This window comes from Hypanus sabinus, chromosome 17 (genome assembly GCF_030144855.1).
Source record: "Hypanus sabinus isolate sHypSab1 chromosome 17, sHypSab1.hap1, whole genome shotgun sequence".
Taxonomy (NCBI): Eukaryota; Metazoa; Chordata; class Chondrichthyes; order Myliobatiformes; family Dasyatidae; genus Hypanus; species Hypanus sabinus.
Genome location: NC_082722.1, coordinates 22,328,842 through 22,345,994, shown reverse-complemented (window position 1 = coordinate 22,345,994; position 17,153 = coordinate 22,328,842). Strand labels below are relative to the sequence as shown.

General features: G+C 41.6%; 1 protein-coding gene and 1 long non-coding RNA gene across 4 annotated transcripts in view; one reads left to right on the top strand and one right to left on the bottom strand.

Annotated features, from left to right (window-relative positions):
* Nucleotides 1-10,243, bottom strand: part of znrf1 (zinc and ring finger 1) — a 241,963-nt gene extending 231,720 nt beyond the window's left edge. For both annotated transcript variants that reach the window (XM_059992647.1, XM_059992648.1), the window contains exon 1: nt 9,217-10,243. In XM_059992647.1, coding sequence (XP_059848630.1) covers nt 9,217-9,700 — 484 coding nt within the window. In that variant the 5' untranslated portion in view covers nt 9,701-10,243. The remainder of the gene's footprint in view (nt 1-9,216) is intronic.
* Nucleotides 9,226-16,480, top strand: LOC132406733 (uncharacterized). 2 transcript variants are annotated; one of them, XR_009516230.1, is made up of 4 exons: nt 9,226-9,337; nt 10,238-10,405; nt 11,768-11,977; nt 16,122-16,480. It is a non-coding gene; the product is annotated as an uncharacterized LOC132406733 (long non-coding RNA). The 2 variants fall into 2 exon arrangements; XR_009516229.1 differs by having other exon boundaries at nt 9,300-9,419.
* The last annotated feature ends 673 nt before the right edge of the window (nt 16,481-17,153 follow it).

The following is a 17,153-nucleotide window of genomic DNA, read 5'->3' as shown; positions in this document are numbered from 1 at the left end:
CCCCCAGAGTTCAGGGATGGTAGAAAGGATGAACCAAACAATCAAAAATGCGTTAGCCAAAGCTAAAGCTGAGACAGGAAAGACATGGGTTGATGTATTACCAGGAATCCTGATGAGATTGCGCGCGACCCTGAACCAGACATTGGGTCTCAGCCCCTACGAATTATTGATGGGGCGAGCAATGTGACTCCCCTATGGGGTAATTATGGGTTTCAGGGAGCCTGAGGCTTACAGGGATAGAATAACCCAATATGCAAAAGAGTTTTGTAACCAACTTAATGTGTTGAAGGACTGAGCAATACAACAGCAGCAAGTCGCTGATCAGTGAGAACGCCAGAGGGAAAGGAAATAGTCCTTCCATAGTCCAGTGACCAAGTCATGGTGGGGGTGCTGCTGGAAAGGCCGGGGTTTGCCCCCAGGTGGATAGGACCACAGATGGTACTCTTAACCAATGATACGTGTGTTTGTGCGCAGATTCGGCAAGGCAGCCAGTGGAAACACTGGGCTCAGGTTAAAGCATATGACTCACCCTCTTGTTGCTCCCACAGTTAGAGCGGCGGATCAAGTGTACCCAGTAACCATGTTATTACAGGGAACCTAAGAAAGGAACACCAGCCGGCCATGCCTGACCTGACCACAGCTGATGAAAACATACCCAGAGCAAACGCAAAGGCAGAAAACACCGACAGCGTGGCAGAATAACGTATTGGAAAACCATGAATAGCATACTAAAGTGTGATGATGATGGTACTCTGTAAAGAAGGCTGGTTGCTGAAGGTAGATGATAGTTTAATAGCACAGAATAGAAAATTATTAGAAAATAGATGGCGAGGGATTTTTAAGTTAAAGCAGAGGCACCAAGTTCCACCACTTTGATGGCATTTCAGACTGAACATGGCATTTGAAAGCAGTCACCCCCAGTCTGAGGAGCTGAGCCCCTTTCAGCAGTTGGGCCAGTGATTAACTGGACAGTTCGGAAGGGGGTGCCACCCGGGAGAGGTCCTTGCAGACATTTACGTAGAGGCCACCCCAACCTCTTCCTGTACATCGATGAGAAGGCCTGTGGGTGCTGCTGGAAAGCAACCAGAGAATGAAGGGCTGAAGACAAAGGAACTTGATTAAGCTGCAATCAGCCTGCAGGGAAACAGCCGACAGGCACATGAAAGAAGCTGCATTTCTAAAGACTTGTTCAAATTTCTGAAACAGCCTCTCTGCTTAATATTTGGTAGGTAGCAATTAGGGAATGCTAGGGTAGATATCGAGGCACTCAAAAAATTTTTTTGGTGGGGGGGGATTTCGAGGCAGTGCGTTTTTACAAATTTATATTTGTCCAGGAGGGCCAAGAGGAGGGACAGTCATCATAGGATCAAATGATCTTAATCCACTAGCTGAAAACTTAAAACTAATTCAAGTTTTGTTCCATTTATTCTTTATCCAAATGAAAGACATTTAGTTCAAAAGATTTGAGAGCCAAAGCATCTGCAACAATCCCAACAAAGTATCAAGTCTAGCATTCCTTAAGCCTTATCCATCTTCAACAAATGGTTCAGTGGCAGACACTTTTCATTAGCCATCACATTTAAACATCAAAATTGATTATTTCAACTATTTACTTCCTTGAAGCTGTACAACCAGATAACAAATAATTTAACTGCATATTAGCTTTCAAGATTTTTACATTAATTCTACTTTTCGTTGCTCTATTTTTGTAACTATCTTTCCTTTCCAGCTTGCCAAGTTATTCTCTGATTGATAAAACAGACCTCAGATTGTTTGGAAACTAGTTCAACAATAGCTACGAGATTGTTATCAGTAGTTTCTTGACTAGCCATTTCAGATAAATCACCTTTCAGTTGAGGAAAAAACTAGCAGGCACCTTCCTCTGAAGTCCATGGTCCAATGAGTTTCTGCCTGACAGTGTGTACAAAGAATATTAAGCAGTGTATCATCAATGCCTCAAAGACAGTATGTGATGGGCTCCCAACCCTCACAGAATATCCATGTAGTTTTGTCAATGCATTTAGATCCTTAATTTCTCCAGTAGAACGCAAAGATGATCTGATGAGATCAACCGAGAAAACTAAGGGTTAATTGTAAACACATGATATTCTTGGGCTAGAACTTCTATAATATGCAAGGAAATAAACACCAACATATATCTGAAGGTTGAAATCCAACAAACAAAAGCTCATGATCTAAAAAACAAATTGTGGAAGTGTGTAGGATATCCACAAATAGCCAATAACCGTAACATGCAAAGATTCCACTGTCAAGATCATTCACTGTAAGCAAAGAACAAAGGAAATTTTATCAATGACAGCTGACGGATAAAAGGAGTACCATTAAAACTTTCAACTGAGTCTCTGTATTTGACATGAATGCCCTCAAATCAATCCCATGAACACTACCCATGGTAATCACGAACTACCCAGGCCTGGAGTGAGCTAGAACAACTAAAACACAAGCTTCTGAAGAGACAAAGTGCTTGTTAAAATACTAAATTATAATGTTAAAATGCACCTCATCTAGCAAGTGTAAGGCACCAGGGGCCTGAACACATTCTAATTTCAAGAAAGCACTGACTACAAAGTGTGCATCAGGAACAGATCCTGCAAGAATGTTCTTCATCTGCCTCTTTCCAGTGCCAAGGAGTACCTTCAAGATTCACAATGTAGTCTTCATCCATCAAGAGGTATAATGGATATGATCTTCAGTAGTGGATAACTTCAGAATAAAAAAAACATTAAGAGTAGCACCATGATCTTCATGAATTTCACACATGCCACTAACTGTTCATCATGAAGTATTATGAACAATTCATCTCAAATTTGGCTGTTCTTAGAAATTCAAAACCAATGTAGATCTGCTAAATGATGATCATGAACTATCAGGCTCCTCACCAACCCTAACCCAATGCAGACTGGAATTAACAAAGCTGTGTCATTGCATCAACTCTTTTCCACACTGCAATATTTCCCTTCACCATCCACAAGCAATCGTAGTCATAGAGAAGTACAACACAGAAACAGGCCCTTTGGCCCATTTAGTCATGCCAAACCATTTAAGCTGCCTGCTCTCATCAATCTGTATTGGGATCTTGGCCCTCCATACCCACAAGACCACAGAATCATGCCAAACCATTTAATCCGCCAAAGTGGAACTATACAAAAAGGATTTCACTTCATCACTTCCACCGGAGAACCAAAGTCACCCAAGGCTGTCATCAATACAGCATACAAGATCTACAGTTCTGAGACCCAGCTCCAAATCATTGTTGATTGCTGGACTGGACTAAGCATCAAAAAGGCAAAATTCTTCTACACTACTAGATTACCTTATCCTAGAAAGGTGGGGGGGTGGGGCGGGGAAGAAAAAATATTCAAAAATCAAACCTCGAACCTGGCATCAAGTTCCTGGTCTTAAGAACAGCAGTGATCAACTCCCAATTTCAACACAGCAAGAAACTTCCATGAGCACAGAGAAAATACTTCAAGGACATTCTCAAACTCTGCTTGAAAAAAAATGTAATATGCTTATCAACACATGGGAATTTCTGGCCCATGACCGATCAAAATGACAAGGAAGGGAGCACTTTAAGTTTCTGCTATAAAACGTGCAATAAAGCCAGACACAGAGGAGAAATTACACAACTAGTCAAGTTCAATGTTACCTAACTATACATTTATACAACCAAACTAAACAACAATCCTCCAGATCAGTGCACCCTCAATACAGGTATCACACACAGCTCATAAAACAAAGTACAGGTTGAGCACTTCTTATCCAAAATGCTTTGCGGCCATAAGTGCATCTACATTTGCATCTATGTAATGAGATGCCATAGGATGGGACCCAAGTCTAAACACAAAATCCATTGACATTACACATACGAAGGGAATTTTATATAGTACTTTTAATAATTTGGTGCATTAAACATTAATATGTACACTGAACCATCAAAAATATAAACTATCACTACCTTGGCCACCCAGGTGGACAGTCTGTGGTTGTTTGGCATCACCAACATTCCTGACTCTGAATTTATGTGCTTCTGTTGTACAGTCTTTCTCTTACACTTGTCCATCACACATATGAATTGTTGCAGCCAGTCAGCAGGTTAGATTTTCATCAGTGACAATTTTGGCAAAGTCATCAATGAATTTCTCTGCTGCTTCATGATCAGCAGACACCTTGTCAACAAAAATATTTCAAAATTTAATGCTGTGCCTTTTCTTAAATTTCTGCAACTAGCCTGCTGAATATTCACAATTACCTTCAATTTTCAGTTTGCTGTGATAGATACTTGCTTGTTTCACAATCAGCATACTGTCAAGTGGTACTCCAAAGTTGACGAATCCACTCTTTCAATACATGTCCAGATCTTCATTTTTCACTTAATGCTCTGTGTTTCTATTTTTCATTAACTTCTGTTCATTACATATGTGAGATTACTTCTCAGAAGTGTCTGTGACACGCAGAGACCTGCGCATTACCTGGGAACCATTCCAGCACCTTGTGGGATTTTTCATTTGTGACATCATGTCAGCACTCAAAAAAAATTTTGGATTTTGGAATTTTAGATAATGGATGCAAAATCCGTATTACCTTAAATAAGTTCATAAAATACAACTTATGTACGTTGTATGCAGCACAAATAACAGAAAATATTATAGAAAACTGGTCAGTGTCCTAGTAAGGAGAACTTGGTAGTGGCAGAGTATTTATTAGTCTCTCAGCCTGAGGTAAGACACTGTTACCAATTCAAGCAGTCCTAGTTCTGATGCTCCTGAACCTCTTTCCTGATGATAGTGGCTCAAAGAAATTGTGGGACGGGTGGGGAGGGTCGTCAACAATGCTTCAGGCCCTTTGTCTACAATGCTCCCAGTAAATGTCATTAATAGGGGGAGAAGGAGACCCTGGTAATCCTCCTGGCAGTTTTTACTATCCACTTCAGGGTCTTGCAGTCCGATGCCCTGCAGCTTACATAACCCACGATGATACAAGCAGACAGAACGCTCTTGATGATGCTACTGTACAAAGAGGAAGTCTGGCACACCACAATCTCCTCAGAAAGAGTAGACATTGTTGTACCTTCTTGACTAATGAGGTTTTGTGGATCCAGGTTAGATTGATCATTATGTGTACACAAAGGATCTTTGGGTTCTTCACTCTCTCCACGGCAGAGCCATTGATGTGCAAAGGAGAGTGGTCGACCTGCACCTTCCTGAAGTCCACAATCATTACTTTTGTCTTGTCCATGTTGAGACTCAGGTTGTTGTTCTCACACCATTTGCAAGCCTTTCTGTATCCCAACTCATCATTGTTGTCAATGATACAAGTTGTTAGTCTCATCGAACCTGATGATGCAACTTGAGCCGAATCTGGCAATGTAGTCGTGAGTCAGCAGCATGAAGCAGAAGGCTGAGCGCATGGCCATGGGAGACACCAGAGTTCAGCATGACGGAACCTGAGATATTGCTACCAACTTGGACAGACTGGGGCTCTTCTGTCAAAAAGTCCAACATCCAGTTACAGAAAGTCCATCAACTTCCTCCTTTAAGCACCACTTTCCTTTTTAAGGTTCTGCAAAGGACTTAATAGCTACCTCAGAAACCACAGATCTGGGACTAACCAGATGCAAGAGAACGAGTTGTATATTAACTACCACCATTAGGCTGCTCACAGGGTTTCAACTGCAAAGGCAAAACCAGTTAGATTGCTTTTCAGTAAACTACTAAATTGTAAAAATACTGCTAAAAGTTTTAATTATTAACATATAACTCAATCAAGAAAATGTTATTTGCATTAAGGCAATAAAAACAAAACGCTATGGCATACTGTAGTTTTTCCCAGACAATGTCAAAAGCATTGTGAAATGTAAACACAGCAATGTCCAGCAAATACTCCAGGGGCAGCAAGATCACTTCTCCATTTCTTTCTTATAACATAGCAAAATATCACACTGCTTTTGGAATTGTTCAGTAATTGTTTATCCAATACAAACAAACCCTTCTTATCCTCTTAAAGCTAGAATAATCAAACCAGCCTTTGGATACTTCCAATGCCATTTTACTTCTAGTCTATTCATGGTTCATTCCAATCAAACCAACCTCCCTGTATTCCACCCCAGGCTTAATCTAGAGATGCAGATTGAATTAGTGTAGCTTGACATTGACAAATTCCTGACCTCTTCTCTACCACATGCCACCAAATTCTCTATTTTCAAAACAATTTACTTTGATTACACCTTCAATGGCCAAATGAGTAGGGTAGCCAGTCAGGACCAAGGCAAGGAAACAGGAGGGGGGTGCGCCTATGAAAAATAAGAGCACTCCCAGAGAGCTCAGCAAACGCCACAACATTGAACATTCATCACCATCCTACAGATAAACATTGTATGTTCAAAGACAAAGGCACAGCATGGAAACAGGCAGATTTGCTGCTCCAAAAGTTCAAGGTGACCATCAACTCATTCACCATCTTTTTTTATTCTAACCCCTAACCCCCACCCCCATGTCTAACCAATCTTATACAGTTTTTTCAAGGAGGTTTCAAGAGCTTTCAGAAGAAAGGCAGTGGACATTGTCTACATAGACTGTAGACAAGTCTTTGACACAGTACAGCATGGGAGGCTGGTCAAGAAGATTCAGTTGCATCATGAGGTAGTAAACTGGATTCAACATTGCTTTAGCAGAAGATGCCAGAGTGGTAGTAGATGGTTGTCTCTCTGTGACTAGTGATGTGCTGCAGGGATTGGTGATGGGTTCATTGTTATCTATTTCAATGATCTGGATGATAATGTGGTAAACTGGATCAGGATATTTGGGGATAACACCAAGATTGAGGTGTAGTGAACAGTGAGGAAGATCAGAGCTTGCAGCGGGATCTGGACCAGCTAGAAAGATAGGCTGACAAATATAGATGGAATTTAATGCAGAAAAGTGTGAGGCGTTGTACTTTCAGAAGACAAGCCACAGTAAGACTTACACAGCGAACAATAAGACACTAAGATATATGCTGAAACAAAGGGATCTGGGAATACAGATCCATAATTCCTTGAATGTGGCATCACAGATAGACAAGTCATAAAAAGAGCTTTTGGCACATTGACATTCAGAGTACTGAGCACAGAAGTTGAACTTGTACAAGACATTGCTGGGGCCTAATTTGGAGTATTGTGTACAGTTCTGGTCACCAACCTACAGGAAATATATCAATATAAGATTGAAAAAGCACAAAGAAAATTTATAAGGATGTTACTGGGGCTTGACAACTTGAAATAGGTTAAGATTTTATCTCCCCTGAAATTTAGCAGAATAAGAGGAGAGTTGATAGAGATTTACGAATTATGAGAGGTATAGATAGGATAAATGCAAGAATGCTTTTTTAACTGAGATAAGACTAGAACTAGAGGTCCAAACAACATACACAAAATCCTAGAGAAACTCAGCAGGCCAGGCAGCATCTATGCAAAAGAGTACAGTCGATGTTTCAGCCCGAAACATTGACTGTACTCTTTTCCATAGACGCTGCCGGACCTGCCGAGTTTCTCCAACATTTTGTGTGTTGCTTAGACTTCCAGCGTTTGCTGATTCTCTCTTGTTTGTTTCTAAAACTAGAGGTCATAGGTTAAGGGTGAAACATGAAATAGTTAAGAGGAACCTGAGGGGGAACTTCTTCACTCAGAGGGTAGATCGAGCGGCCAATGGAAGTGGTCAGCGTGGGTTTGATTGCAACACTTAAGTGAAGTTTGTAAGAGCACATGAATGGAAGGGTATCGAGGGCTGTGGTCCAGCTGCAAGCTGATGGAAGTAGGCAGAATAACAGTATGGTGCAGACTAGATGGGCCAAAGGGACTGTTTCTGTGCTCTATGACTCATCAACTGCCTCCCAGAGTCTATTAACACATTTATGTTCTGGAAAGACACATACAGTGGTTCAATTAACCTACCAACCAGCACATCTTTGGGATGCTGGATGAAACAGCAGTATCTGATGGAAACCTATGCTATCACTGGTAGAGTGTGCAAACTCCACACAGAGAAAGGTGAGAATTGATCTTGGGTCTCTGATACTGTAAGGTTTCAAAGACAAATATTGACCACTTTACTAATATTAAAACATTTTCAAGTGATTTGATACTGAACACAGGTATGAAATACCTTTTCCCTATGCACATATGTTGACATATTTTCAGAGTTAACTCTATCCATTTGTTCTAAGTATTTTGCAAACTTGTAATATACCACCATCAGGCATCACTTTTAGAAAGACAGTTATATATACTTCACATGGCCCTAAAGATACAAACCATGTGGCTTGTCCATCCTAAGCAGAGACCAGTCAGGTTTTGGTTCTCAATCCATCCAAAAACAGAGTTGAGAGTGTACGTAATATCCCTCCTGGACCATTACTCAAAAGAAACTGCTACTGTCCTCAATTCTAATGGGATACAGGCCATGATCACTTTATCGTCTATCTGTAAAAACTATTCTAATTTAAAGCACTCACATAATGAGCAATTAAAATTAAATTTTACACTGGGGGTGGGTTATGGAAAAATGAAGGAGCATCTAAATTTTGTCAGTGGTAAAAATTTACAAGAAATGGCTAATCTAGATTAGGAAACCTTGTCTATTATTATTTCTAGTCCCACAGAAGTATTAATGTAATCAAGAATAATAGTGATTGGTGGAATTATAATAGTACTAAGCAGAGCAGAACAGTTATTAACTGTACATCACAATGAGCCCATACTAAAGTAGCCATAGACAGGTATTTCTATCTTGAAATTTCCATGACTCTATGTAAGCTAGAATCAATAGTGCCTATTTGCCAGAGCTAACCCCAAAATAACAGCTTGATTGAAAATAATGTTCATTCTTACAAAATGTACAGTATTTATCCAAAAGATGAAATAATTAGCTGCACTAACATTATTCCTAATAAGGACAGAAATCATTAAGAAGCGCTGAGTGAACTGGCGAAAAATGTATACTGTAATGAATATTGCCACGATAGTTGCATAAATTAAAGCAAAAGTCAGACCGTGTTGTGTTATAAACTAACTATCCAGTTGCTTTTCCCACTTAGTAGAAAACAGACTAGGACAATTTCTAAAATTTGACTGACGCCAATCATGCTGAAACAAGATTGGGACTTGTGACGGACATGAGAGTGGGCTGGGGGTCCGCAGGTTAACGGAGCTTTACTCACCGCTGTGCGCGCTGAACCAGCGCGGCGCCAAGTGCAGCGGCAGCGAGTCGGACAGCGCCGCCGCACGCGACCCCAGATAGAGCTGCAGCTCGCGGGCGCCCGGCCCTCCTCCCGTCTCCTGGTAACCGTTGCCAGCCGGGTCGGGCCCAGCGGCCGGGCCGCCGCTGCCGCCGACGCCTCCGCCGCCGCCGCCTCCACCTGCGGTACCGCCGCCTTGTTCGCCTCCGTCGCCCGCTCGACTACCACCGCTTCCGCCGCCTCCTGGCCGCGCTCCGCTGCCGTACAGCCCGAAAGGATGTGCCGGTTCCATGCCGGCCACGCTGCTCACCGAGCGAGTCCTCAGCCCCATGGTGTTGACGCCGCTCCGGTAGTGGCCGTAGTGAGCAGCGTGCACAGCGCTGTCGTCCGTCGACACGCCGGGGAAAGCCGTCCTGGAGCGGGCTGCCGTGCTCTGCTTCCCTCCCATCACCACAGGCTTCAGCATAAACACCGGGGAGGGAGGGAGGGGTGGGGGTGGGTGAGGGGAGGGGTGTGGGAAGAGGAAAGGTGAGGAGCCGCGGCCGCGAGTTCCGACCGGGTAATCCACCGACAGCCGCCGCCCCGCCCCGCCTATTGGGCGGCCGCAGCCGCCGCCGCTGCCCCTGCCATATCAGCCGCTGTCCTTACTGTCACTCGGACCGGGGAGAGGGGTAAGCCCGCTTAGGATGGTTTAAACCAGGCGGTCTCTCGCCCCCTTCCTCTCAGCCATCGCACGCCGCTTCTCTCCGCCCGCCCGGAGCTCCGTGATCGTCCGCCCACTCCCGTTAGCGGCTCTAGTCCCGGGAGCGCGCACAGAAGCGCGCGAGTTGCAGCTGCGAACAAAGCCCGAGCCCAGGGCGCTAGCCGGCTCCCTCTGTCTCTATTACTTCTCTTTTTAAAATTATTATTATTATCAAGAAAGGAGGAAGTGTTTTTCAGGAAGCAACACATTTTCAGTTGCTTTCTTAAAGAATGCATTTCCCCGTTGATCTCTTTCTTCCAGTTGCAGGTATTTCCCAAGGCTTAAGGTGTGCATCACCCAAATGAATCTCCGTTACCAACTTTGTATGGGAGACTGTCTCCCTTATTGGATTGCCGTCCGGGTTTTTCGAAATGTTAAGGTGATTCAAAAAGGATCGTCTAAGTATTTTATGTTAAGCCAGTGCCCAAAGTAAGTCACGTTGCTTTGATGTTGGAGTCAAAAACTAATAAAACCGGGCAATATTTAAAGAAAATAGCTGTAATAATTTACAGTTTATCAATGCGGACTAGTTTTTCAGTTTTCCCCGATTCTTTTACGCGATTTCCCAGTGGAAAAAAGATGTATTTGAAATAATGAATTTACCCATTAACCTATTTCTACTTTAATGAGTAAATACCGGCAAAATATATATGTTTTAATCATTCGGGTTGTATGACGCCTTAGTAAAAAAAAAACAACAGGCTGATTTGAACAAAACGGGCCTGCTTAAGTGCAGTGGTGAAAAATGGTGGTGTATTTGTCATAAGTGGTTTCTTACCAGGACAAATATAGGACCTTAGCTAAATCAATTTTGGGAGTTGCTGATAACAGGAAATGCTAAAAACTACTTCACAAGTCAGGCAACATCTGTGGAGAGAGAAGCAGTTAATTATTTTGAGTTAATAACTTGAAAACTTGGAAAGGCTGGCTAAAATGTTTTTGGGTGATGGAGGGATGGAACGAACACAGGAAATGAGTGTAATAGGGTAGAGGCTTGCTTATTGGAGCGTGGCCAGCCGGTTTTCAGCAGAAGCTGACACTGTAGTCTAGCATTTCCTGCAAACTGATGATTGACAGGGGTGGTTAGTTGATTTGTGCATATTTACAGTCCCTGAAACTTTAATAGAATTCAGTAATCCTAGTTAACTATTCTTTCCAGTTTGTCAGAATCTGGCCAGTTCAGATAAAAAGCCATCAACCATTAATTTTGACTCCCATTTTTCCCTGTCTACCAATGCTGCCTGATTTTATCCTTCCCAGGCATTTCCATAATTTTTATTTCTGATTTCCTGAAGCTGCAGTATTTTCTGTCAATTCCAGAGGGGTTTTCCTTTCTCATTTACATATCCTCCCATACAACTTTCTACCATTAATGAATTGAGGAGGGTATTCCTTCTGTCAATTATGCTGGGTTTTTGTGTGCTCAAAAAAGCACAACGTGTTCTTTCTACCTTCCCAAATGCTCCTTGTCCTTTATGTGTGGTCATGGGTCAGAGGATCACGGAAGTTGGTAGGGTGATGTATTCAAAGCTCTCAAGCACACCTTTAAATGCTTTCCTTTGTCCACCCAGTAACTTTTCCTGTGACAGAGCTTAGAATGTCAGAGTCAGGCAGCATCACCAGCAGCTGTCATTTGGTCTTCACCTTATTACAGACACCTGCAATATTCTTCCCCTTTTCACATCTTAAAGTATATTCAATTTTTCTATTAATTTTATCAATCTGAACTGTTACCACATTCTTGCCACAGATACTACTTGACTTTGAGTATTTCTCCTGTTTTTATTCCAGTTTTCCAGCATTTGCAGTTTTTTTCTCTTTCGAATTGCCATCCATGGATGGATGTGGTCTTGGAGGCCTGTTCACAGTCTAGCTGATTATGTGACACTACTCCAGTTTGCAAATGTAACTGCAGTCACCTTCTGTTCCTCTGGATGAGTAGCTTTGCTCGCTGCTTTGGATAGTTCCTGACAGAGGAATGTCAGACTACCGAAGTTCAAAGTAAGTTGTTATCAAAGTACAAATGTCACCATGTACAAACTGGAGATTCACTTTCTTGTAGGCATTCACAATTAATACAAGAAACAATAGATACAATGAAAGACTGCCCCCAACAGAACAATCAACGTGCAAAAGACAACAAGCTGTGCAAATACAAAAATTAAAACAAGAAATAATAGTAATAATAAATACTGAGGACATGAGAGGAAGAGTTATTGAAAGTGAGTCCATGGGTTGTGGAAACAGTTCATGGATGGGACAAGTAAAGTTATCTTCTCTGGTTCAAGAGCCTGATGGTTGAGGGGTAATATCAGTTCCTAAATCTGGAGTTGTTGGTCCTGAGGCTCCTGAGCCTTCTTCCTGAATGCAGCAACGAGAAGAGAGCATGGGTTGGATGGTGGAGGTCCTTAGTGTGAATGCTGCTTTCTTGCAACAGTACTTCATGCAGGTGTGTCCAGTGGTGAGGAGGGATTTACCTGTGATGGACTGGGCCATATCCATTACTTTCGTAAGCTTTTCTGTTCAAGAGCACTGTTATTTCCATACCAGGCAGTGATACAACCAGATAATATACATTCCACCACACATCTATAGTAATACATCAAAGTTTAGATGAAATGCCTTATCTTCCCCGCAAACTTTTTCAAAAAGTGGAGGTACTGCTGCGCTTTATTCATAATGGCACTTGCATGGTGGACCCGGGTCAGATCCTTTGAAATTATAACACTGAGGAACTTAAAGTTGCTGACTCTCTCCACCTCTGAGCCCCCGATGAGAACTGGCTCATGGACCTCCAGTTTCCTCTTCCTAAAGTCAATAATCAGCTCATTGGTCTTACTGACACTGAGTAAAAGATTGTTGTTGTAGCACCTCTCAGCCAGGAAACAATTGCTAAATGAGTAATAGATGTATGCACGTGCAAACCATAGGTGTTGCAATTTTCTGTTGGGTGCTAAAGGAGTAGCACTTTTTGTGGTACTCTTGTTTCACAAGACCTCCCCCCCCCCCCCAACCTCATGAGGTCTCCATTTGTCTGGGTCGATTACCATCAGTTAGTACCCTAGCCAGGGCATAATGATATGGAGGTAAAGCTGTTGCTCATGTAGCAGGCTTACCCTGTCCATGTAGCTGATGAATCCAAAAAAACAGCAGAGGCCGATAGAGTTTGGCACCAGCGGTGTTGCAGGAATGGCTAGTCAGCATTGAAATCAATGTAGGACTGCCTTAGGGACTCCAGTTTTGGAATTTTTCTCTGGATTTACTGCCAAAATCTTCCCCTTGAGTAGATATAGCTGCAAGGTAGTGGAGGTTTGAGACCTTCTCCTAAGTGAGTTGCCATCCACAGCTGACGAGCCCCATCAATCCAAAGTGACTGGTTTTAAGGCACCAGTAACCCACCGTTGCCCTTTCTCCTGTCAGTAGAAACACTTCTGTCTATTATAATTCAGAATCCTCCTGAGGCATCTCACATTTGTTCTCAGTTGACTACATCTTTGCGATCCCCTTTACATTGTTTTACTTCAGGAAGGAAACTATTTCCAACATAAATTGTGAAAGAGATCCCCTAATAGACATAAGGTGAAAATTTAACTTCCACTTTTGTAAAGAAATGCAAGCTATTTTTTCTTCATTATTCTGCTGTACATCAGCCATTGCAAAACAAATTAAGTTTTCATAGCTTTTAACAAAAAATTTTGGAAATAAACGAGCATCTGTGAAGATGTGTGTCAAATAATCATTTTGAGCAGAGACCTTCAGAAGGTAGAGGCCAGTCCTCTGTTTCTCAGTGAAGCTGATAACCCAGCATTTACACTTGGTGCAGAAGTGAAATTCTTATGTGTTCAGCTTCAGGAAATGATCTTCTGAATCATGACATTTCTTGGAAAAATAGTACCAAATTTGAAATTTCATCTGGTTCTAGGAGAATTCAGTCATCCTTTCAAGAATCAAATGTTACTCACTGTTTAGTCATTGTACAAAACTTGCGCACTCTTCATTTTTATCAGCTCTCAGGCAGCATTGGATTTTGCTAGTGATGAGGAAACATTGTATTGACAGCTAATGAGTTACAAAGTAATGTCAATAGAGCCATAGAACATTACAGCACAGAAACAGGCTTTTTGGCCCTTCTTTTATGTGCTGAACCATTTCTCTGCCTAGTCCCACTGACCTGTACCTGGACGATATCCCTCCATACACCTCTCATCCATGTACCTGTCCAAGTTTTTCTTAAATGTTAACAAGTGAGCCTGCATTTACCACTTCATCTGGCAGCTCATTCCACACTCCCACCACTCTCTGTGTGAAGAAGCCCCCCCCCAATGTTCCCTTTGAACTTTTCCTCCTTCACCCTTAACCCATGTCCTCTGGTTTTTTTCTCCCCTGGCCTCAGTGGAAAAAGCCTGCTTGCATTCACTTTATCTAAACACATCATAATTTTATACACCTCTATCAAATCTCCCCTCATTCTACATTCCAGGGAATAAAGTCCTAACCTATTCAACCTTCCTCTGTAACTCAGTTTCTCAAGTCCCGGCAACATCCTTGTAAACCTTCTCTACACTCTTTCAACCTTATTAGTATCCTTCCTGTAATTTAGTGATCAAAACTGCACACAATATTCCAAATTCGACCTCACCAATGCCTTGTACAACCGCACCTTAACATTCCAACTCTTATACTCAACACTTTGATTTATAAAGACCAATGTACCGAAAGCTCTCTTTGCGACCCTATCTACCTGTGACACCACTTTTAAGGAATTTTGTATCTGTATTCCCAGATCCCTCTGTTCTACTGCATTCATCAGTGCCCTACCATTTATCTTGTATGTTCTACCTTGGTTGTCCTTCCAAAGCGTAATACCTCACACTTGTTTGTATTAAACTCCATCTGCCATTTTTCAGCCCATTTTTCCAGCTGGTCCAAATCCCTCTGCAAGCTTTGAAAACCTTCCTCACTGTCCACTACACCTCCAATCTTTGTATCATCAGCAAATTTGTTGATCCAATTTACCACATTATAATCCAGATCACTGATATAGATGACAAATAACAATGGACCCAGCACTGATCCCTGTTGCACACCATTAGTCACAGGCCTCCACTCAAAGAAGCAATTTTCCACTAACACTCTCTGGCTTCTCCCATTGAGCCAATGTCTAATCCAATTTACTATCTTACCATGTATACCTAGCGATTGAATCTTCCTAACTAACCTCCGAAATGGGACCTTGTCAAAGGCCTTACTGAAGTCCATATAGACAACATTCACTGCCTTACCTTCATCCACTTTCCTGGTAACCTCCTCGAAAAACTCTAATTAAACATAACCTACCACGCACAAAGCCGTGTTGACTCTCCCTAATAAGTCACTGTCTATCCGAATACTCGTAGATCCTTTACCTACTACCGACATTAAATTTACCAGCCTATAATTTCCCAGATTATTTTTAGAGCCTTTTTTAAACATTGGAAGAACATGAGTCATCCTCCAATCCTCCAGCACCTCACCCGTAGATACAGACATTTTAAATCCATCTGCCAGGGCCCCTGCAATTTCAACACTAGTCTCCTTCAAGGTCTGAGGGAATACCCTGTCAGGTCCTGGGGATTTATCTACTCTGATTTGCCTCAAGATAGCAAGCACCACCTCCTCTTCAATCTGTATAGGTTCCATGACCTCACTACTTGTTTGCCTCATTTCCATTGACTCCATGCTAGTTTCCTTAGTAAATGCAGATGCAAAATAATGTGTAACTTCATGCAGAATACATCACACAATGTTAATTCTCTGCTATGGTAAATGTAGGTTTGAAAGAATATTGGAGCATGATTGTGTAGAAAATGGCAACTTGTAATTATTATGCATTTTCCAACTGCAGTACAAATGTTTGAGGGGAAAGAAAAGCACAATTCAGTTTTAAATTGGGATGCTGAACCTTCCCCATGGGTTCAAAGTAGGCAAAAGTGTCCTGGGGACAATCAACAATGAATTTCAGAAGTGGGGCAAGTGGTACAACAATCAGTCTTATGGTGGAACTTGAAGTGATGGGGTCATGGTGGAGAGTTTTAGCAAGAAACTTTGTCCATTATTGTTGTTTGATCTACCAATTTCCTCCATCAGTTTGATTTTTTTCTTCCAGCAGATTGTTTGTTGATCCATATTCCAACATCTGCATTTTCTTGTCTTCACGGAATACAGCAAGTAGTTCTGTGAATTTGAAGAATGGAAACTGAGACCAAGTTGTGATGCATTAGGTGCTCTGTGATAAAGGAAAGGCTTAATGTAGCATTTTTCTTTCTTTGTGCCACTTTCATGTGTATGTTCATGGACTCCTCAGTTTCAAAATTATTCCTGTCTTTTTCAAGCAGATATTTAAAAAAATACACCTAATGGCTTTTATTCAATTAAAATAAACCATTGATGCTAATATTGTTTGCTATCCGTTTTGCTTGTAAAATATGAATTTTGTGGAAGGACTTCTAAGCAATAAAAAGCATGTTTTATTGACACCATGAAGTTCCCCAGTCAGTGATGAGTCAGTAATGGGGGTTGGGGAACCTGGTACAGCACAAATGCAGTTGGCAATGAATGATTTTGATGTTTTGGGGGTGTGGATGTTTTCATGGATCTGATAGTTTATTGCATTCTAAACCATTTGTAAACCAGAACAGTGTTGAGTATTTCAATGGTACTGTCACAGAGATCTGAGGAGGCAAATTGGAAGAATATGGAGAAAGCAACAGCAGACCATATGAGCCTCATGCACATGGACTTCCTTGTGCTGGTGGCCAAGAATCTTTTTTGCACAGGATTAGTGAAATTGGCAGCATTGCCTGATAACTTGCCAACAGAAAGCTACAGTCACATGCTGAAGATGAAGACAATTTAGCATGCAGTCACTGTACCAAATCTCAAAGAATTGACAGTAAAGCAATTATGTGTTAAAATAGAAACTACAAACAAGAAACTACAAAATATTACATTAAAAAAATTGATAAGAGATTCAGCTGAAGGTGGAGAGACACAAATTTTGGAAAAAGTCTAAGAGTCAAAGTATAATGACAAGCTGCTTGGTTATACTACTGTTAGCCTTCATTATTACAATGGTTTTGTTCAACTTAGTGATGTAGTGTTAAGTTGTTTATGAAGGTGAAACATGAGGAACTCCTTC